The following is a 21,736-nucleotide window of genomic DNA, read 5'->3' on the forward strand; positions in this document are numbered from 1 at the left end:
GCGGGGTCCGTTGGGCCCCAGCTGCGGCCAGTGGCTGCCACGGGGCGCGCTGGGGGCGCCGGGATGCAGAGACAGTGGAGGGGCGGGGGGAGGGGCAGGGGTTGCACCGCGGCGGGGGAGGGGGGCGCTGCCGGTGTCAGGCTGCGAGGGGGCGCATGGGACTCGGGGGAGATCGGACCCGTGGGAAAGGGCAGCGCATCGCCCCGGCCCGGCTCCCAGCAGCGGAAGCAGCATCTGCCTGGGGCCTGGGGGCGGGGCCAGGCATCTCTCGGTCTGAGCTAAGCCCGGGCGCTGGATTCTGATCGGAATCACTGACCCGTTGCGCATGCGCGGTCTGACCGGGTCCGCCCCATTCCGAACCCCGCAGCCGGGTTTTCAGCGCGTTCCCGACCGTGCTCAGGCCCCGCCCACCTCGCAGCGGTCTGCAGCAGCGTCACGCGCCGCGCGCCCTGAGGTGGGAGCCGTTGTGAGGGGCCGTTGGCGCCGTTACTCGCTGCGGGGGAGGCCGCAGCCCAGCGGGAGGGAGCGGGGCGGGGAATTGGCGCGTCACAAACACTCAGCCCCGCGCGTGCCCCCCCCCCCCTCGGGCTCCCTGATGCTCCCGCCGGGCTCGGGGTGTCTGCGGGGCTGTGAGGGGGCTGCAGAGTGTGCGGGGGGGGATTTAAACACAGGGTGGGGAGGGGCCCAGAGACCGGGGGGGGGGGGGGTCTGGCTGGGGCAGGGGGCTGAGGGGCCCGGGGGGGGGGGTGAGCGAAGCTTTGGGGGACTTTTTTGGTTTTTATTTTTGATTTTTTTTGTAGCCTCAGTGCTGGTGCCTCAGACCCCCCCCCCCCCCGGACCTGCCCCCCCCCCCATTGCTGAGCTCAGGACAGTGACACGGCCCCGTCCCCAGCCCAGAGGCAGCCATGGCTGCAGAGAGCCCCGTGGAAAGTGTCCGGGAGGAAGCGCCGCGTCCCGTCTGCCTGGAGGATTTCACAGCCCCTGTCACTCTGGAGTGTGGGCACAATTCCTGCCAGGCCCCCCTCAGCCCTCAGGGCAGAGACACTGAGCAGCAGGGACCCCTCCGGCCCAACCGGCAGCTGGCAAACGTGGTGGAACTAGCCAAGCCGCTGAGTTTCCAGGCAGCAAAGAGAGCAAGATGGGACGGGGTGTGTGGGGAGCACCAGGAGGCTCTGAAGCTGTTCTGTGAAGAGGATCAAACTCCCATCTGTGTGGTGTGTGACAGATCCCAGGCTCACATGGTGGTGCCCTTACAGGAAGCTGCCCAGGAGTACAAGGTACAAAGTTACTGTCCAGTGCGTTTTAATTACAGTGTTATTTTACTGACAGTTACCAGGCACAGTTGTGACACAGCTCTGTAAAACCTGCAAGAGATGCTGTAAAAAGTAAATGCTCTGGCTTTGTGGCAGTTTACATAAGATACCTCATGTGGGAAATGTTTCTCTGAGGCTCTGAATCCTGAAACCCAGCCCTCACTGGTGACAGGAGGGGTGTCTGCACAAGGGAAGGTGTTAACAATCACAGGAGATACGGGCCACTCTGTCAGTGAGCTGCCTTGGGACTGGAGAAGAGGAGGTTACAGGCTGTTACTGATCAGAGGAACAATCTGTCATTTGCCTTATAGATCCGCAGTGGCAGCTGGGCCCTGCACAACATCCAGCAAGGGAAAGTCCCTTCTCTGAGCAGGTCACAGTCCAGTTAGACAAACTGTGGGAAGGGAAGGTGGGGCAGCACCTAGTCGCTCATAGTCGCCAGGCACGTCAGGGATAGAGTTTAGCCCCGTACCCTGTTAGACTTACACTGCTCCCTGCCCCTCAGCATCACTGAACAGTGCTGAAATGTGACCCTTTAGGAGAGAAAGATGCCTTGATAAAGCCCTAGGTCCAGCAGGGAGTGAAGGTTTCTAATAGGGATTCTGAACTTCTGAGGTGCTCCATGAGGGGTTAAACTCCAGTGCAGCCACTGACACTAGATGAGGTTGCTTGGCTGGATGCTGTGTGGGGCCCCGAGCACCTTCACTCCACCCATAGCAGGACTTCAGGAAGTGCAGGTCCATGCCAGACACAACTAGGATTCAACTGGATTGTAGCAAGAGTTCAAACTGGTTAACTGAAGAGCTAATGCTTATCGGTGCCAGTTACTGGTTAAACTCCCCACTGCCCCAGCAGAGCCTGCTTTCCTCTGGCAGCTAACGTCAGTCTGCAGCTGCTGGGAGTTCCCAGCAGTCCTTGTGGCCAACCCCGGCAGACCTTAAGAGAGATCCCTGGCCCAGGAGAGCCCATTTCCGCTACCAGCCCTGCCAGTCAGCAGGTTAAAAAACTCCTGTCACTGATAAAATTGTAATCGGTTACGTGATTAGTATTGTTGACCACTTTTACCTCCCTAATCCCCACCTGCATCATTCTTTATAAAGGTGCCACCACTGATCCTTCCCCTGCCTTCACAAGTGTCCTGCTGCATCCACAGTCTCCTCCTGTGTCTTTTTCTATGGAGCAAAATGCAGGACAATGTAGCACTTTAAAGACTAACAAGATGGTTTATTAGATGATGAGCTTTTGTGGGCCAGACCCACTTCCTGAGATCAAATAGTGGAAGAAAATAGTCACAACCATATATACCAAAGGATACAATTAAAAAAAAATGAACACATATGAAAAGGACAAATCACATTTCAGAACAGGAGGAGGATGCAAGGGGGGGGAGGAAGGAAGGTAAGTGTCTGTGAATTGACGATATTAGAGGTGGGGAGAGTGGGATGTTTGTGAGTTTTTATTTTTCTATGGACAAACCCACGTCCAGGGCTGAGTCCCTTCTAGGCAGGGGCAGATCTCCACATAGGGGGGAGGGATAGTTCAGTGGTTTGAGCATTGGCCTGCTAAACCCAGGGTTGTTAGTTCACTTCTTTCAGAGGCCGTTTGGGACAAAAATTTGTCAGTGGTGGTACTTGGTCCTGCTGTGAAGGCAGCGGACTGGACTCAATGACCTTCCAAGGTCCCTTCCAGTTCTAGGAGATAGGCAATCTGCATTATATTATAAAACTGGGACTCTCTTAAAGGCAGACAAATGGGCTCCTGACATCTGATGGGGTTTGCCCTCATGCTTATCTCTGTTTCTTCAGGAAAAATTGGAAGTCCATTTGAAGACTCTGAGGGAAGAGAGAGAAAAGGTGCTGGGAAGGAAAACAGCAGAAGGGAAACACCAGGAGTATCTGGTAGGTGCCTGTGGTTTGAAACAGCAGGGACTGGCAGTGGGAGGGTTGTTAGGAGGCAGAGTCCTGTGTGGCCTTGCTGAGGTTGGGCTTGTTTGTGTTTCTTCTGGATTGTGGATTGCAGGGTGAGATCCATGTGTAGACAGGCCCTGAGCATCCATGTCAGCACGTGAGTTAATGTCCAGCCTTTGTAGCTTTCCCAGAAATCCTCCCCAAGGGAGCTGAGTGTCCCCCTAAAGGGTTGTCTGCTCACTTGGTGTATTAACATGTTTCCTCCTTTTTCCTTCCTGGGTATCTCTGTCAGAGTGGTGCTAAGTCCTGCCTCGTGCTGCTCAGGGTCTGAATTTCCAGAGCCCATGAATAACAAAAGATGCTGCCCATGACAGACATGGGAACAGCCCTTTCAGAGGGACACAGCCCAAAGGAGATGCTGGGAGAGCCACCTCTGCCTACTAACCACAAAGTAGAGTCAAATGTCACACATTTTAGGGTTTTCCAAGAAATTCTCCCTGCTGCGCACTCAGCTCTCCATGGAAGGACCCTGGACTCCTTTCATGCCCTTGACCAGCCCTTTCCCTGTTTTCATACAGAAATGGACCCAAGCAGAGAGGCAGAAGATTGTGGCCGAGTTTCAGCAGCTCCGGCAGTTCCTGGAGGAACAAGAACGACTTCTGCTGGCCCAGCTGGAGAAGCTGGATGAGGAGATTGGGAGGCTCCAGACTGACACTGTCGGGAAACTCTCTGCACAGATTTCCCGTATCAGCAAGGGGATCAGTGAGCTGGAGGGGAAGTGTCAGAAGCCAGCGAGTGAATTCCTGCAGGTGAGACTGAGGGAGAAACGTCCCAGCTCCCCACACAGGGAAGGGAGGCTCCTGAATCACAAGTGCTGAGGTCCAGCTGTCAGATCTGGATGTAACTCCATGTGCATTGCTGCCATGTGAGTAACTGCCGTGCTTTGTAAAGTTACAGGCACAGAGCTACTAGAGATCGTAAAGCCCCATTCACTCAGGGGATCCATGTTCCTGGGGTCAGGGCAGGGGCTCTCTTCCTCTGTTTGCAAAATCCCTTCCCTGAGGTCCCCTGTGTGTGTGCAATGGGGCTGAGAGTCTTTTTTGTGTCTTTTTTCTAGGACATCAGGAGCACCCTGAGTAGGTATGTGGCTCTCACTCCCCTCACACTGCACAGCACAGGGAAAGAGCTTGGAGCTGATGTTAGCATCACATCTCCACAGGGCTCTAAGAGCCAAATGTTAGACACGAATATCTCTGACTCATTTAATTCTGAGGGTCTCACCCTCACACAGCAGACTCTGGAATTCCCCATTCAGGGCACAGTCTGACTTCAAGTGTTTCCTGGAGCTGTCACCTCCCTGGGGACTGTGGGGTGGAACATGGGCCTGTCACTGCTGTGCACTGGGCACATTCAGCCCAGGGCAGCAAGGACCAAGAGTCTGTCCCACCTGAGGGCTGTTTGGAGACCTGTGTGGAAGGAGCTGGGGATGGAGGAGCTGGTGTCTCAGTCTAGTCCCTACTGGACAGATTCCTTCAGCCCTTCACCTGGGAACCTCCTGTCCCTCAACGCCTAGAGTCCAAGGAGTGAGTTGACCATGAAGACTCAATTCCCCTTTTGTCCCCCAGCTAGTCTCCCCAGGACAGAAGTGAAGAACAGCAATGGGACCTTTCAGGGGAAGGTTGCATGGCCATGGACTGTGTTGCTGGGAAAATTGGAGGAATTCTGACTCCAGGCCTATTAGGGCTGAGACTCACTAGCCAGAACTTAGCAGCAAATGAAATACAATCACATGGAATTGTTTCTGTCCAGGTGTGAGACGGGGCAGTTCCAGCTGCCGGAAGAGATTTCTCCTGAACTAGAAGAACAAGTCAGAGGTTTCTCCCAGAAAACGATTGCTCTGTCGGAGACTCTGAGGGAGTTCAAAGGTACCTAGAAGGGATGGATTAGGGGAAAGTGGTTCAAGTATCTGAGACCATTGAATCTGGCCTATGAAGCCAACCTTCCCCTGCCTCAATTCCCACATGGAGAATGACGGTCCCATCACACTGCTCTCCTTAGAGACACTGAGCGAACAGACCCAACTGCTTGTAGATAGAGCCAGGGGTTTGCAAACTCCATTCAGAGATCAAAATGGCTAAAGTTACTGTGATGACCACGTGTTCCACCAACACAGCTCCAGGTTATGATAAGAGGCAGTAAGTGAATGAGAAGCCAAGTGGGAGGGGGTGAGGAGGGAAAAGTAAATCTCACTTACAGCTTCTCTCCTGGGACAGGTTGCGGGGATGTTGGTTCCATTGCTGGGAGGTGCCTGAGTGAGAGAAGGAATGAAAGTTTCAGACTGTTTCATACTCAGTTCCTGAGTGTGTCTCTGTCTGGTCTCTGATACAAGTGAAACGCAGAGTTCAGAGAGGGGACATTGTTATAAATAGGAGAGCCTGGAGTCTCACCTCTCTTATCCCTTCCTCCACCAGACACTCTGCCCTCTGCACTGGAGAGAGCAAGAGGAAAATCCCTGGGAGCTTTCAGACAGGGTGAGTTTGCAGGTGGAGAGTCTTTAAATGATGAGAAAATTCCAGTGAAAACATTTTCATGGGATTGTCATAGAAGTTACCAACCAGACCCAGTGACCATGGCGAGCACAGCCCTAAATCTCACCCAGTGATCAGTGAGGAGCCCCAGAGGTGCTGCATGGGGACCTGTGGACACTTGGAGAAACACTGGTCTATGGGTTTGTGCTGCTAAAGGGGTGAAGTTAAAGCGCACAGGGGACAGCACATTCAAGTTGAGATTTCACTGCTCAGTCAGTTTCAATATGGGGTTGGTTTCAAGCAATAAATAGGCTGAGAGCTGCCTGGCTTCCACTATATCAGTTCGTTCAAGGCAAGAAACTGCTGGATCCCAAAGGGCTGTTACATCTAGTGCAGGCCTGGGTAAAATACAGCCCATGGGTCGGATCCACCCCACCAAGCCATTGGATTCAGCCCACATATGCCACTCCCCATCTCAAGTCACTCAGAAAGCTACTGAGCTTTCGTGGGCCAGACCCACTTCCTCAGATCAAATAGTGGAAGAAAATAGTTTATTTGATCTGAGGAAGTGGGTCTGGCCCACGAAAGCGCATCATCTAATAAACCATCTTGTTAGTCTTTAAAGTGCTACCTAGTCCTGTATTTTGTTTGAGCTACACCAGACTAACACGGCTACATTTCTATCAGAAAGCTACTGTGAGTCTGGAGGGGAGGAGGGAAGGCTTCAGGTGCTGCTTCCACCCCCAGGACAATATCACTGGCCAGTTTCTGGCCAGAAACAAAGCACTGTGCCCCCTTCCCTCTGGGTCATAATCATTCACACACCCACATGGCCCTGCAGCCTGTGAGAGGGTCGGGCAGGCTCCCTGCCTTCCTGAGGTGGTTGGCCTCTGGCCAGGAGTCACTCAGATAAGTCTCCTGTCCAGAGCTTGCCTCTGCCACCCCAACCTCTCCCTTCCCCTCCTAATCTCTGCTCCCCACTCCTGCCCTCTGCTTTGCATACCCAAACTCTGTCCTCCTCCTGCAGCTATATATGCAAGAGCTCTCAGTGGTCAGAAACCCACAGTCCCTTGTCCACTCAGCCACTTATCTAAATTAAAGTTGCTTTTAATATCTAATGCGTAGTTGGCTAATCCAGCGTCCTAGATCACAGCCTGCCTCCTTCACTCAAACTCTCTCTTAGACCCCTCTACCTGTCCTGCATCCCACACCGTTATCCCAAGATTGCTTCCTTCTCCCAATGTCCATCCCAGACCCTGCATTTCCTGCATTAATGTCATGGAAGCGTGCAGCTCTCAGCCACTTTCCATTTGGCCCCCCCCTCAACATGTATTGCCCACACCATTGACTGGATAAGGCTCAGCGAGAGCCAATAAGTGAAAGCTGAAGCCAGACTATTTCAGGCTAGAAGGGGCATAAATGGTTGATAGGGAAGAGGATTTGCTGCTGAAACAAATGAGCAAAGAACTGGTGGATTCTCCATCTCTTGATGTCTTCAAGTCACTGGGGGACTTTCTAGAAAATACACTGTGGGGAAACAGAGCTTTGTGCCTGGGTAACTGGAATAAGTGTAAATGGCTTGTGCCACTGAGGGGGTCAGACTGCATGACTGAGGATATCTTCTGATCCCATTAATTCATGAATGTTAAGATCTCACCCTGGAAACACTCAGCACACGTGTTTAATAATAAGCATCTGAATGGTGGTGTTAACTTCACTGACTCTCTGTTGTGGAAAGGGTTTATAATGTCTCTGTCAGATGAGAGAGCAAAGTTTGTGCTGCAAATCTGTGAATGAAGAGTAGGGGTTTTAAATACAGCAGCCTGCGTTTAACCTATGTCCATATTCAGGCAGATGAATATGTGGCTTGTTATCAGAAACACTGGGTGCTGCGAACTAAATTCCATTGTGGCAGAGGCAGTAATGTTGTAACTTATGCCAGGTACAGACAGAAATGAATGTGTATTTGGGATCTAACTCCTGTGTGCTGTTTATGGAATATCTAGACTAAAACTTTTGCCCACAATGGCAGAATCTAGCATGTGTGTCACCATGGACAGAGTCTGTGCAGAATGGGGATGTGGAAAGGATTAAAGCCCCTTCTGAAATGTCTCCCTCTTCTCCCCCTACCAGGCTGCAGAACACCCATGTTTGTCTCCAGCTCAGCCCCTGGCCTGCAGAGCCAGGGACAGGAAATGGCCGTGGTGGAGCCGGTGAGCTTTGAGGAGGTGGCTGTGTATTTCTCTGAGGAGGAATGGGCTCTGCTGGACCCAGGCCAGAGAGCCCTCTACAGGGATGTGATGCAGGAGAATTATGAGGCTGTGAACTGGCTGAGTAAGGATTCCTGTCCCTTTGGGTAACAGCAGCTGGGTGGGCTCTGGAGCATCTGGGTTGGGTTTGGTTTAGGGTTATTCATTGCCTCTGCCCCCAATGTCAGGAATATCTGCCCCAATAATCCTGGCTCTTGTGTGAAAGACTGTCCCCTCCGTGACCCCTCCCAGGGAAGGCAGGTTCAGGTCCCGTTCCACTTCCCCCCTATCTTGCACATCTTGTGCTTTGACCAGAGGTGTGAGTGGAAGGGCTCAGGCAGGAACAGCAGGTACCAGAGGTCTGGGTCTGGCTGCTGTTAGTGGCTGCAGGATCCCCATGTGGCAGTGTGCTCAGGCACTGAAAGGAGGGCGCGGTTCCCAGAGTCCTTCCCTGCCTGTAGCTAATCTCTGTGACATGCTGGTACTTGTCAGTGGGAGGGGCTGGATGCTGGGGCTGAGGGAGGGTGGTTGAGGCAGTTCACGCTCTGCGAGTATTTTGTCCGAGGTAGCTCTGTAGTAGAGAAACGTGAGCAGAGCTCCCCTTGCATTTCAGGCACAGGCTGGGTCTCCTTTCAAAAGTTCAGCTTCATTCTCTCTCGGGCTCACTTGCCTCTCTGTTCAGTGGAGATAAATCATGTCATCTGTCTTGTATTTTTATAAGTTCGGGTACGAACTTTTTCTTCCTGTGTGAATGTCTGGCTTCATGCTCAGGAGACCTGTGTTCAGTTCTCTGCCTGTCACAGTCCTCCTGTGTGACCTTGATCAAGTCCCTTTAGACTCTCTGTGTGCAGTCACCTCTCTCTTTACTAGTTTTTATAGAGTGTCCCTGTTTCTCAGGGCTGGGAAGGATACCAACACTAAAGAGGGGTGATACTTAGCTCCATATGAGCATCCCGATAGCACAGTGTGGTCCTGATTTACACCAAAGTTCCCAGGTGCTGCTGTGATTGATAATTTTGTTTCCCGCAGTGACTGCAGTACCATTAGAATTGCTGCTAGCGCCACAGAGCGTTGATACAGCTGTTCAGGGCGGATCTTTCTGGAGCCTTGATGCCAGCGGCACTGGTGGAGCGTGCAGCTTATCCATGCAGCACACCACAGGGTTGCCGCTAAGAAAGACCCAGGCTCCATTCGGAGGCTAAGGCACTCGGCCAGGTTTATTGTGAAAGGAGCAGGGTGCTAGTGTCCCAGCTCATCAGGCACAGGTATAATGAGACTTGTCCCAACCCAATAATGGTACCAGCTCAGTCAGCAGCTAGAACACTGCCCCTCAGCCAGCATCAACATGCCCTTCCTGTGACTTCTCCTCTCATATTGACCAAAATAAAATGCATGTTGAGTTCCATGTGTTGCCACCCAACTTGGCCTTCTGCCTGTTTGTTTGAACAAAACATCCATATCCATTATCCCTTCATCCCGCTCTTGTGCACAAGGGTCAGTGAGCTATCTGTTAGGACTGTGTGTTTGCAGTTACTGCAGAGAGCGGTGTGTTGATTGCCTTCCTCCTGCTCAGGAATGTGATTTCTTGGTTAGTTGGTACCAGTGCTCCACCATTCTGCCAAAGCCTGGCTTGTTTTAGTTCAAAAATAATGGACATAAACAAGATAATCCTAGTCATCAGATCAGAATTTTCCCATTGACTCGTCACACAGCACACTTCGCACAAGCTATCTTGCGATTGTGTGACAGTGGTAGCACAATGATCTCTATTGTGGCTCTTCTGAACACTAAATGCAGGTCCGAGAAGGGGTGGAGGCAAAGCTGAGGGGAAGGCGCTCACAAGGTGCAAATGTGGTAGATTCTGTGCCTCCCTGGAGCGGCCCCAAATCAAAGGCCAGGCTCACTAGAAGAGGCAGACTGGGAAACGACACAAAGGCTGCTGCTGGCAGAATAGAACTGAGGCTACAGACAGGGAGCTGAGTAACAGCCACAAGCATCAGAGAAGCAGCATGGTCCAGCTCCACCCTGGCTGGTCGCTGGAGAAGCCTAGCGCCACCCTGAGCAGGTGCGGGAAAGGCAACTGTTGTAGGCAGCTAGCAAGGCCCACCCAGACACAGGTAGTTGGGATCAGGAGTCAGGAGCATAGGCATGGCCTGAAGCAGCCTGCCAAAGATTCACTTAGCTGCTCAGACAACTTGCTCTGCCTCCTTCTGGCTCAAGTAGAACATCTGAGCCAAAGAGCAGGGGGAGCCCAGCCCACCAGCCAGGAGCTTTGTGGACAGAGCCTTGGGGAGCTAGAGCTAGTCCTTCCTCTCCAAGTCCTAGTGACCTGGCATGTGGCCGCTACAGTCTGAGCCCTGTCTGGGGGCCTTGGTGTCAGACCTGCCAGCCCTCCCTAGAACTCCCCTTCTGAGCAGTATGTCCCTGTCCTGCCCTGAGATACTGGGGATGGGGGGGATGGAATGGGCTTTGAGGGGGACTGAGTTGTACCCTAGAGAGTGCAGCAGAGTGCTCAGCTCCCCTGGGGAAAGAGCTGGGCCATTCTCAAGGTGGGGGGAGGGGATGCGCCTTTACTGCAGGTGTGTGTGTGTGTCCTGGGCTCTTGGAAAGGAGCCTCTCTGGATGGGTGACTCAGATCCTGACTCTGGAAGCAGGAATGGCAGAGACCTTAATGAACAAGATCAGCACTTGATTAATTACTCTGCAAACAGGATTTCCACTCTCTGAAGTTCATGTGATCTCCTGGGTGGAGAGAGAGGAGGAGTTGCAGGTCCCAGATCACCAGAGCTGTGAGGAAGGGGAGATCATCAGTGGCATCCACACAGGTGAGCAATCAGTTAAATTGCCTCAGAAACCAGCTTATAGTAGGTGTTAGTTGTGTGTTTTCATGAAGTCTGTCTGATTCTTTAGCCTGTCTTCAACTTGAGCCAGAGCATGGTGGATGAGGAAAGGCTGGGTTTTCTCTTCTGTGGAAGAGTTGTGAAGAAGGAGGGTGAACTCATCTCATTCAATCATTATTTGAGCGTGTGTCCCCTTTTCTATTCCTCTTTTAGAGTTTTCTTTCAGCTCATCATAGACAATAACTCCTGTCTGGATTATTTCTCTATCCCAACAGGTGATGGGATGCTGACCGAGAACTATGATCTTGTGCAGCAGGAGGGATCGGAGCAAGTGTCTCCATGTGGGATGTTACTGGAAAGACCTGAAGGGCATGTTTCCCAGATACGTGAGCAGAGAGAGACTTGCGAGAGTCAGCATAGCCCAGAAAGGCAGCATGGAAATCATCCAGGAGGGGGACAGGATAAATCCAGTCACAGGAGCCAAGGGGAGAAAAGAAACACAGAAACCATTCAACAGAAAATCCCCCATCAACAGTCACCCTGCAATTGTAGTGACTGTGAAACTCCTATTGAACATCAAAGAGCCCACACAGGAGAGAAGCCCTTCAAGTGCTCCGACTCTGGGAAAAGCTTCAGTCAGCACTTGCACTTTACAAACCATCAGATACTACATATAAGAGAGACACCCCATAACTGTTCTGACTGTGGGAAAAGCTTCAGTAGAAGCGATCACCTTGTTAGACATAGGAGAACCCACACAGGAGACAAACCTTTCAATTGCTCTGACTGTGGGAAAAGCTTTCTGAGGAGCTCACACCTTGTTTCACATAGGAGAGCCCATACAGGGGAGAAACCCTTCAACTGCTCTGACTGTGGGAAAAGCTTCCGTCAGAATTCACACCTTGTTAACCATAGGAAGACCCACTCAGGAGACAAACCTTTCACTTGCTTTGACTGCAGGAAACGCTTCAATAAGAAGTCACACCTTGTTAGACATAGGAGAACCCACACAAGAGAGAAACCTTTCACTTGCTTTGACTGCGGGAAAAGCTTCAATGAGAAGTCACACCTTGTTAGACATAGGAGAACCCACACAGGAGAGAAACCTTTCAATTGCTCTGACTGCGAGAAAAGTTTCAGTACAAGTTCAGAGCTTGTTATCCATAGGAGGACCCACACAGGTGAGAAACCTTTCAATTGCTCTGACTGTGGGAAAAGCTTCAAGAAGAGGTCAAACCTTGTTATACATAGGAGGAGACACACAGGAGAGAAACCTTTCCATTGCTCTGACTGCGAGAAAAGTTTCAGTACAAGTTCAGAGCTTGTTATCCATAGGAGGACCCACACAGGTGAGAAACCTTTCAATTGCTCTGACTGTGGGAAAAGCTTCAAGAAGAGGTCAAACCTTGTTACACATAGGAGGACCCACACAGGGGAGAAACCTTTCAATTGCTCTGACTGTGGGAAAAGCTTCAGTAGACGTTCACACCTTATTAGACATAGGAGAAACCACACGTGAGAGCTACCCTTACCTGCTCTGACTGCAGGGAAAGCTATAGTCGGTGCTCCTGCCTTACTAACCATCAGATAAAACATACAAGAGAGTCTCCTCATAACAACTTTGATTGCAGACAAGGCTTCAAACACAGGTCAGACTTTAACATAAGAATGGCCATACTGGGTCAGACCAAAGGTCCATCTAGCGTAGTATCCTGTCTTCCAACAGTGGCCAGTACCAGATGCCCCTGAGGCAGTGGACCGAAGACGATGATCAAGCAATTTGTCTCCTGCCATCCTTCTCCAGCCTTTGACAAACAGAGGCGAGGGGCACCATTCCTTACCCCCTCACTAATACCGTTTTATAGACCTAATCTCCATGATTTTATGTAGCTCTTTTTTAACCCCTGTTATAGTCCTAGCCTTCACAGCCTTCTCTGGCAAGGAGTACCACAAGTTGACTGTGTGATGTGTGAAGAACTTTCTATTATTAGTTTTAAACCTGCTACCCATTAATTTCATTTGGTGTCCTCTAGTTCTTATTATAGGAACAAGTAAATAGTTTTTCTTTATTCACCCTCTCCCCACCACTCATGATTTTATATACCTCTATCGTATCCCCCTCAGTCCCTTCTTTCTGAACTGAAAAGTCTCAGTCTCTTTAGCCTCTCCTCATATGGGACCCATTCCAAACCTCTAATCATTTTAGTTGCTCTTTTCTGAACTATTTTAATGCCAAAATATCTTTTTTGAGGTGAGGAGACCACATCTGTACACAGTATTCAGGATGTGAGTGTGCTGTAGATTTATATACGGGCAGTAAGATATTCTTCATCTTATTTTCTGTCCCCTTTTTAATAATTCCTAACATCCTATTTGGTTTTTTGACTGCCGCTGCACACTGTGGACATTTTCAGAGAACTATCCACGATAACTCCAAGATCTCTTTCCTGATTAGTTGTAGCTAAATTAGCCCCCATCATATTGTATGTATACTTAGGTTTATTTTTTCCAATGTGCATAACTTTACACTTATCCACATTAAATTTCATTTGCCATTTTGTTGTCCAGTCACTCAGTTTGGTGAGATCTTTTTTTGAAGTTCTTCATAGCCTGCTTTGGTTTTGACTATCTTGAACAGTTTAGTAACGTCCGCAAACTTGGCTACCTCACTGCTCACCCATTTCTCTAAATCATTTATTAAGTTGAATAGGATTGGTCCTAGGACTGACTCTGGGGGAACACCACTGGTTACACCTCTCCATTCTGAAAATTTACCGTTTATTCCTACCCTTTGTTTCCTGTCTTAACCATTTCTCAATCCATGGAAGGATCTTCCTGGTTATCCCATAATAACTTAATTTACACAAGAGCCTTTTGTGATGGACCTTGTTAAAGGCTTTTTTGGAAATCTAAGTACACTGTATCTACTGGATCCCCCTTGTCCTCGTGTGTGTTAAACATAAGACAATCTACAGATGAGAGAGAACTATTCAGCTGCTCTGACTGTGGGGAAAGCTTCAGTGGCCTATATGTCAGTCCCCTCCATCTTTAAGATCACAGCCCCAGCTAGAGCCTTCAACCAGTAGTCCTAAGATTTTCCATCCATGAGTGGAGTGAGTTTTTTCTTGTGCACAAACAGTGACATTCTGTGCGCTTGTTCAGATGTGTGCCTACATGGCACCCATGAGTTATTGAGAGTTTTACACACACACACATGCAATTTAAATTATGGAAGAAATATACTAAACCAAAGGATAATTAGCAAGGTGCGTGACCCTGCACACATGGACCCTGAAAATGTACCAGCTTGGCTTCCAGTCTCATTCCCACCCTGCCTTGCTCTACTGTTCCTGCATCCATGAGCTCCCCATCTCCTGCACCCCCATCCTGTGCACCCTTTGCCACCAACCCTGCATTGTGCCCCTAACTTCTGCAGTGTCCCCTTCATCCCAACCTCTGCACTTTCCTCCCAGTCTAATCTAGTCATAGGCTATGTCTAGACTGGCCAGTTTTTCCGGAAAATCAGCCGCTTTTCCAGAAAAACTTGCTAGCTATCTACACTGGCTGCTTGAATTTCTGCAAAAGCACTGACTTCCTACTGTAAGAAATCAGTGCTCTTTGCGGAAATACTATGCTGTTCTCGTTCGGGCAAAAGTCCCTTTTGCGCAAAAGGGCCAGTGTAGACAGCTGAGATTTGTTTTCCGCAAAAAAGTCCCGATCGCGAAAATGGCAATTGGGGCTTTTTTGCGGAAAAGCGCGTCTAGATTGACCACGGAAGCTTTTCCACAAAAAGTGCTTTTGCGGAAAATCATTCGTGCCAATCTAGACACTCTGTTCCGAAAATGCTTTTAACGGAAAACTTTTCCATTAAAAGCATTTCCGGAAAAGCATGCTGGTCTACACGTAGCCATAGTGTAGTAATTTGTAAAGGATAAAAAATGAATGCACCATCCCTACTCCTTGATTCTAAAGCTCATTCTGCAGCTGCAAGTTAATGACATTCAGAAGATGAATTTAGGGATATCACCAGAAAACTATCCAGCTCTTTTTCTTCAGACCACATTACTTCACTGTATATAGGACATAATCTAATTATAGATTATATTTTGTATAGTATCTGCATGGTTTAGACACCTGTCAATCATAGAAAAGTCCCTTTAATATGTCATCAATTGCATATTGATTTAGCATCAATAGAAGATAATCAACAGCATTAAAGTTTTAGTTGCCTCTACACAGTGCACGTGTGTGAGAGTGAGAGAAATAACTTCCACGGGCACAAAAATAATCATTGGCACAATCAACACTATTGATGTGATTGATGCCTTCACAAATGACAAGAATATTGAGGGTCAGAGAGAATTGTTCTCCTTGACATGATTTAGGCTGTTAAATATGAACAGGGCGCAGAACATTTCTCTAGTCATTTGCCATCTATTTTATCCTTCAGATAACCTGCAGATCCACCTTTTGAGATCCCAAGGTGGAGATCTTTAAGTGGAATTGGAACCAGACCTCTACCACATGGCCCCGGTCTCTAGAACAGCCAGTCCCTCACCACTCTGGGTCCTTGGCTTTGGCCTTGGCTGCTGGAGTGAGCCCCCTCACCACATGGCTCTGGGCCAGGGCTGCTGAAGCCCTCACTGCCTGTGATGCCGCTGCGGCTCAGACCCTGGCCAAGTCTGTCAAAGCATGTAGTACCCACAACACAGCTACGGCTGGAGCAGGCCCCCATTGTGGCTCTGGCCCTGCCACTGTCCAGGACTGCTAGAATAAGCACTGTCTGCCACACAGCCCACCCTGGAGCAGTTGAGTAGTTACTGCGTGGCTCTGCTTTGGAGGTGGGTGGGCCTCAGCCCGAGGGAACCCTGCCCTCAACCCTCCACACGGGAAACCTCATCCCTGAGGCGCTCATCCCCAGCCCCACCCCAGAGCCAGACCTCACACCTTTGTTCTCCAACTCTTTGCCCCAACCCTAAGTCCCTTCCCACAATCCAAATCCCCTGAGCCTCACTCCGGCCACATGAGCTAACTTTTTTGTACCAATACAGAGATTGTGTGTCACACATTCCCTCCCTGTGGGTACCCTGTCACGCAGTCGGGCTGAGCCCAAGCTGTGTCCTGGAATCCCCGAAAAACAAATCCTAATATCCTGTTTCCAATTGTCCAGCAGAGGCCCTTTTATTAATGAAACCCAGCCCCTTAATTAACAGAAGCATCACCAACTTGGCTGAGGTCTATGAGTAGAGTCCTAGATTAACACAAGCCTCGCCTTCTCCAAGCTGGGGCTCCCCAGTGAGGGGTTTGGATCAACAGAAACACAGCCTTCCAGGCTAAGGTCCTGCAAGAAATGTCTTTACTTAGCAAGTGCACAGCCTTCTCGGCTCAAGTCCACAGGTAAGTGTCTCTAGTTCACCAGTGCACAGCCTTCTCAGCTCAAGACCAATGACAGGGAACTCTTAGCGTGGGCTAGCAAAGGGGTCAGCCCCTGGGTTGGAGGTAGCGGGACCCAGGCCCTCTTCCTCCACTGGGTCCGAATTCAGAGCCCTAAGTGCAGGGAAACAGTCCACTGCCTGGGTTGGTGCGAACGAGCCAAAACTCACCAACCCCCACAGGCTCATTCAAGTATTCCTACCCTGGGCCACTTTCTTCTATGCAGCAGCTGCCCTACCTGGGCTGGGGCCACTGAAGAGCTCGGTGCCCGTGATGCCACCAGGAGCCCATTGGGGGCTTGTACCTCCAAGAGGCTCTGGAGGAGAGTTTCAGACAAGGACACCTGTGAGACTCTCCCCTGGGCATCCCCACAAGGGGCCTCTACATTCCCCTCTGTGCCTCCCCCCCAACCTTTCCCCTGCTCTCCCTTCCCACTTTCCTCTCCCCCTGCCCCTGCCGGTAAAACAAACTTGACTGTTCCCTGCTGAAAGAACGAACTGTGGTTTTCATGTGGGGAATGTAGACGTGGGGAGGGGCTGGGTAAAGAACCTGGGAGGGAGTGGGAGGCTGGTGGAGAGGTGAGGAAGGGAGAGGTGGGGCTCAAAGGTGGGACTGGAACTGGTGCCTGCCTCTGGTGGCCCCACTGCTTCATAGGTGGGGGCCTCAGCAGCCATGGAATGGCTCCAGGGGAAGAAGCCAGAGGAGCAGGGGCAGCTGCAGGCTCAGAGGGAACTGGAGCAGGAGTGAGTTTGGGTTGGGGAGGGCCAGCTGCCAGGCCACTGAAGCAGACAACCAAGCAGTTGGCAGCAGCACTATGTGCCGAGCACATGATCCAGGCCACCTGGAAATATTTAACCTTTGTGGCTTGGGTGCCTCCTCCCTGCAGGGTGCCTTGGGATAGCCACTGTGGCAGCAGGAATTTGGACATCAAGTCACCCCATTGGGAACAATGGAGGGAAGAGAAGAGTTTCCCTGCTATTGGAGAAAGCAGGCCAGGCCAAGGCCCTTTTAGCCACTGGGTCGGTGCAGGCTGGAGCATCCCCCCACCAGTTCCCTGGCCTACCTGCAAAGCTCTCAGCCTTCTCTTGTTTCTGCTTCCCTGTCCATAGCAGGCAGCTAAACAAGGGCAAGTCACCAAACCAAACAGCCCTGTGGCTAGTATGGGGCTTGAAACCACAACCTTGGTGTTATTAGCACCATGCTCTAACCAACTGCGCTCACCAGCCTACAGAAACCTACCTCGTAAGTGGCCCTTTCAGGGGGGCATCTCAGGCAGCTGCAGGGACGTCTCTGCAGCTGCTAAGGGCTCTTCCCTGGCAGGGCCACTAGTGACTCACTGTGATGTGGGCTGGCTAGTCCAGATGCTTTGAGGTTTGGTCAAGGTGGCTGGCGGCCGGCATGGCGCACTGAGACCCAGGGCAAAGAGGCAGCTGGAATCTCTTGCTGCCAGCACCTTGCCTCCCAGCTTCTTCCCTGTCAGCAGCAGCTGCAGCCCCTTTCGGCCACTGGGTCAGGACGGGAAGGGAGGCAGGAATGGGGCCAAGTAGCGAGTCAGTCTGAGGAAGGCAGGAAAAGCTCGTCTTGCTTTGCAGGGCTGCTGGCAACAGCTTCTCTCTTGCGTGCTGCTGAGGAGAAAAATGCACTGAAAGGGACCATAAAAACCAATTTAGATGAGCACTTAGAGGTGGGCACCTGTTAGCGCCATGGGGGCAAGAGTTGGAGTCTTGCAGCTGCTGGAACCACACGAGAACATCAGGGGAAGCAGCAAGCTCCAGCCAGATGTAAGTTCCAGGGCCCCTCCGAACCAGAGACTGAGCTCCAGGTGTGTCAGACACCCATCAGGAGGCACAAAATTCTCTCTGGGGAGCCTGTGGAAAAGGAAGTCAAAGCACAGGAACTAGAAGGGCTTACACTTGTCAGAAAAGAGCGTAGCTGTTGCACAAGAAGCCCTGTCTTCTGACGCCGTACTGTTAATCTCCTTGCGCAAGAGTAGGTGGGCGGTATGGACGCTCTGAGGATTCTTGTACAAGAACAGCCATTCTTGAGCAAGAGCCCTCCAGTGTAAACCTAGCCTTTGTGTGTTAGGCAAATGTGAGAACCACTACGCCACAGAAACACCTATAAATCCATTTTCTGATGGACTTCAACTTGGACAAATATTCCACAAGGTTCTCCAATAGGTTCCTGGCCTCACTCATCTCTCTTCCCCAGGCTGGCACCAAGTCTCTTGGTAACTGAGGGCAAAAAAAAGACTTGTCAGGCAGTGGCGAACACTTGGCTCCTGATACCCTGTAATGGGGTGTGAAAAGGCTTTTTGGCACCTAGCCTGGCTAGCTTGTTTGGTAGAGCATGAGACTCTTAATCTCAGGGTCATGGGTTCAAGCCCCATGCTGGGTGATGCCCTTCTTTAACTCACATTCTCAGTTTGCAAGCAATTCACTCTCAGCTTTCACCAGGGTTTTAGAAAGAAAAAGTCTAGTCCTGGGGTCCAGCTTTAGTAGAACCAAAGAGAGAACCAACTGCAATTTCCATCTTCTGAGGAGAAGGGAAGAGGATTTTCTTCTCCTCAGTTCTAGCCACATCAGCCCAGGGAGGAGAAAAAATAACCCTCCGCCCGCTGATTGTCCCCGTCAGCTTCTGTAGCTTCACCTCCTTCCACAGCAGCTCCAGCTTTGAGCTACAAATCTCAAGGGGCTGGTGACGAAATGAGGAGCTGGCAGCTCGGGTTAGTCGCTTCCCTGAGAACAAGAGGTGGAGTGTTCACAAGGTGCATTCCCCTCCCCTGCAGAGCAGGGTGTTCGAAAGAGCCAGGAACAGAACAGTCAGACAAGTTCCACGCCCCCCCCCCATGTGTGTTTCTGTGGTGTAGTGGTTATCATGGTTGTGTAACATGCAAAAGGTCTCTAGTTTAAAGTGAGGTAGAAACACAGAGTCTTCTCTTATTGCAGCTCCCCGTGGTGGCCAGGTAAGTGAAGCTCTTGCTGCCAGGCCTGTGTCTGGGAGGATCCCAAATCCCATGTGACATGTGACAGAGGGGAGTGACATCAGCTGAGAATGCCCCTTGTTGCCAGCCTGGGGAAGCCAGATGGGTCAGGTTGGGAGCTTGTGGCTTGGCCTCCCCTGCCCTGGGAGGCTGGCATATGGGGCTGGCTCCTCCTGCTGCCTCCCTTGTGTGACTGGCCCAAGGAAGGAATGGGGCAGAGGAAGGAAGCCAAGCTGAGGGGGGCAGGGCATGAGCTCAGCACCTCTGTGGGATTTAGGGGGGTGAGCAGAGCCCCTCTGTTCTGCCAAAGCCTATGGGGTGGGGCCGACTGTGGGGAGGCAGAGTCCTTTGCTTGTCTCAGGGCATCTCAGGGAGGCTCCTTGCAGCCCAGGAGAAGAAGTCGGAAGGAAAACAAGTAAAGCAGGTCCCCGTGGGCATGAACTGGGGCACCAGTTTGGCCCAGTTGAGTGAGGGGTGGTTGGTTCAGGTCCCATTGCGTCAAGGGCAGCGCTCAGGACTCTGAATCCTGCAAGCTGAGGCCCCATTCCTGCCTCCCTTCCCAGGCTGACCCAGTGGCCGAAAGGGGCTGCGGCTGACAGGGAAGAAGCTGGGAGGCAAGGTGCTGGCAGCAAGAGATTCCGGCTGCCTCTTTGCCCTGGGTCTCAGTGCGCCATGTCGGCCGCCAGCCACCTTGACCAAACCTCAAAGCATCTGGACTAGCCAGCCCACATCACAGTGAGTCACTAGTGGCCCTGTCAGAGAAGAGCCATTGGCAGCTGCAGAAACATCCTTGAATCTATCTGAGGCCAGCTAGCTCAGTTGGTTTAGAGTGTGGTGCTAATAACGCCAAGGTCATGGGTTCAAGCCCCATGCTGGCCACTGGGGTGTTTGGTTTGGTGACTTCCCTTCCTTTAGCTGCCTGCTATGGACAGGGAAGCAGAAACAAGCAAAAATGGGAGCTTTGCAGGAAGCAGGGCAGAGATCTGGTAGGGGGAGGCTCCAGCCTGCACAGATCCAGTGGCTAAAAGGGCCTTGTCACCTGTCTTCCTTTCCTGAAAAGCAGGGGACCTGATGCCCAAATTCCTGCTGCTGCAGTGGCTACCTCAAGGCACCAGCTGGGGGGCAGGCTCTGGAGCCCAAGCCACACGGGGAGACTCAATATGACCGGGAGGCCTGGAGCGTGTGAGCCCTGCACAGAGGCTGCTGCTGGGGGCCTGCTTCAGTGGCCCAGCAGCTCAAGTTCCCCTGAACCAGCTTCTCCCCCTGGAGCCACCCCCCAGCGCTGCTGAGGCCCCTGACATAAGGCAGTGGGATCACTAGAGGAAGGTGTCAGTCCTAGCCTTAGCCCTGAGCCCCACCTCCCCTTCCCCCCCAGCCTCCACCCTGCTCCCAGGTTCTTTCCCCAGCTCCTCCCCAGTTCTACATTCCCCACATTCCCCAGAGATTTTGTTCTTTCAACAGAGAAAAGTCCTGTTTGTGTTACCAGTAGGGGAAGGGGGAGAGGAAAGTGGGGAAGGGGTGTGTTGGGGACAGGTTGGGGAGGGATTGGGGTATGTTGGGGGGGAGGCACAGAAGGCAAAAAATGAAGAATCACGTTAGTTCAAACCAAGGGGCTTGAACTAGCAGCCCCAGACGCCCTTTCACTTTCAAAACAGCACATGGGTGAGAGTATGCAAATGAAGCACATGCTATTTAAATTCCTGCTTCATTTGCAACTCTGGTGTGTCTACTTTCTCTACTTTGCATTCTTAGCTAGAAATAACAACACAGCATAGACCAGTGGTCCCCAACCTTTTGGAGCTGCCCAGCGGCAGGACCACACATGCACCCAAGGCAGGGCCATGCCCACACCCAGGAGCAGAGCCACCCCTACATCATGGCTACATCTACACTGGCATGATTTTCCGGAAATGCTTTTAACGGAAAAGTTTTCCGTTAAAAGTATTTTCGGAAAAAGCGCATCTACATTGGCAGGATGCTTTTCTGGAAAAGCGCTTTTTGTGGAAAAGCGTCCGTACCAATGTAGACGCGCTGTTCCGCAAAAAAGCCCCGATCGTCATTTTCGCGATCGGGGCTTTTTTGCAGAAAAGAAATCTGGGCTGTCTACACTGGCCCTTTTCCAGAACAGTTTTCCGGAAAAGGACTATTGCCTGAACGGGAGCAGCATAGTTTTTCCGGAAAAGCACTGATGATTTTACATTAGATCGTCAGTGCTTTTCTGGAAATTCAAGGGACCAGTGTAGACAGCTGGCAAGTTATTCCGGAAAAGCGGCTGATTTTCCGGAATAAGTGGCCAGTGTAGACACAGCCCGTGTGCCCAGTACCAGTGCCACCCATGCACCACACCCCCAGGGCTGGCACCACCCCTGTGCCATGCACCCAGGGCCAGCACCACACCCATACACCATGTGCCCAGGGCCAGCTCAGCACTTGCTCTATGCACCTGGGGGCAGGGCCAGCCTCAGTCACTCGGCAGACACACA

The 21,736-nt window shown here is 51.4% G+C and overlaps 1 protein-coding gene and 1 non-coding gene across 2 annotated transcripts; both read left to right on the forward strand.

Moving 5' to 3' along the window:
- The first annotated feature begins 831 nt into the window (after positions 1–831).
- On the forward strand, positions 832–13,392 carry LOC142820488 (uncharacterized). The gene is made up of 9 exons (XM_089770945.1): positions 832–1,277; positions 3,119–3,211; positions 3,799–4,029; positions 4,338–4,360; positions 5,030–5,145; positions 5,692–5,751; positions 7,882–8,082; positions 10,709–10,822; positions 11,113–13,392. Exons 1-9 carry the CDS (start codon positions 906–908, stop codon positions 12,354–12,356), a joined length of 2,454 nt encoding a protein of 817 aa, XP_089627071.1. The 5' UTR covers positions 832–905; the 3' UTR covers positions 12,357–13,392.
- A 6,665-nt stretch (positions 13,393–20,057) lies between these two features.
- On the forward strand, positions 20,058–20,132 carry TRNAI-AAU (transfer RNA isoleucine (anticodon AAU)). Its single transcript has one exon. It is a non-coding gene; the product is annotated as a tRNA-Ile (tRNA).
- Positions 20,133–21,736: the final 1,604 nt, after the last annotated feature.

Source organism: Pelodiscus sinensis, chromosome 19 (assembly GCF_052426305.1).
Source record: "Pelodiscus sinensis isolate ZL-2025 chromosome 19, ASM5242630v1, whole genome shotgun sequence".
In the NCBI taxonomy this organism is placed as follows: domain Eukaryota; kingdom Metazoa; phylum Chordata; order Testudines; family Trionychidae; genus Pelodiscus; species Pelodiscus sinensis.

Bases quoted from the DNA above. Each gene is read 5' to 3' on its own strand.
- LOC142820488 (XM_089770945.1), top strand. From the start codon at position 906: ATGGCTGCAGAGAGCCCCGTGGAAAGTGTCCGGGAGGAAGCGCCGCGT. The intron at 3,212-3,798 runs GTAGGTGCCTGT...GTTTTCATACAG, and splicing joins GGAAACACCAGGAGTATCTG to AAATGGACCCAAGCAGAGAG. The intron at 8,083-10,708 runs GTAAGGATTCCT...CTCTGCAAACAG, and splicing joins TGAGGCTGTGAACTGGCTGA to GATTTCCACTCTCTGAAGTT.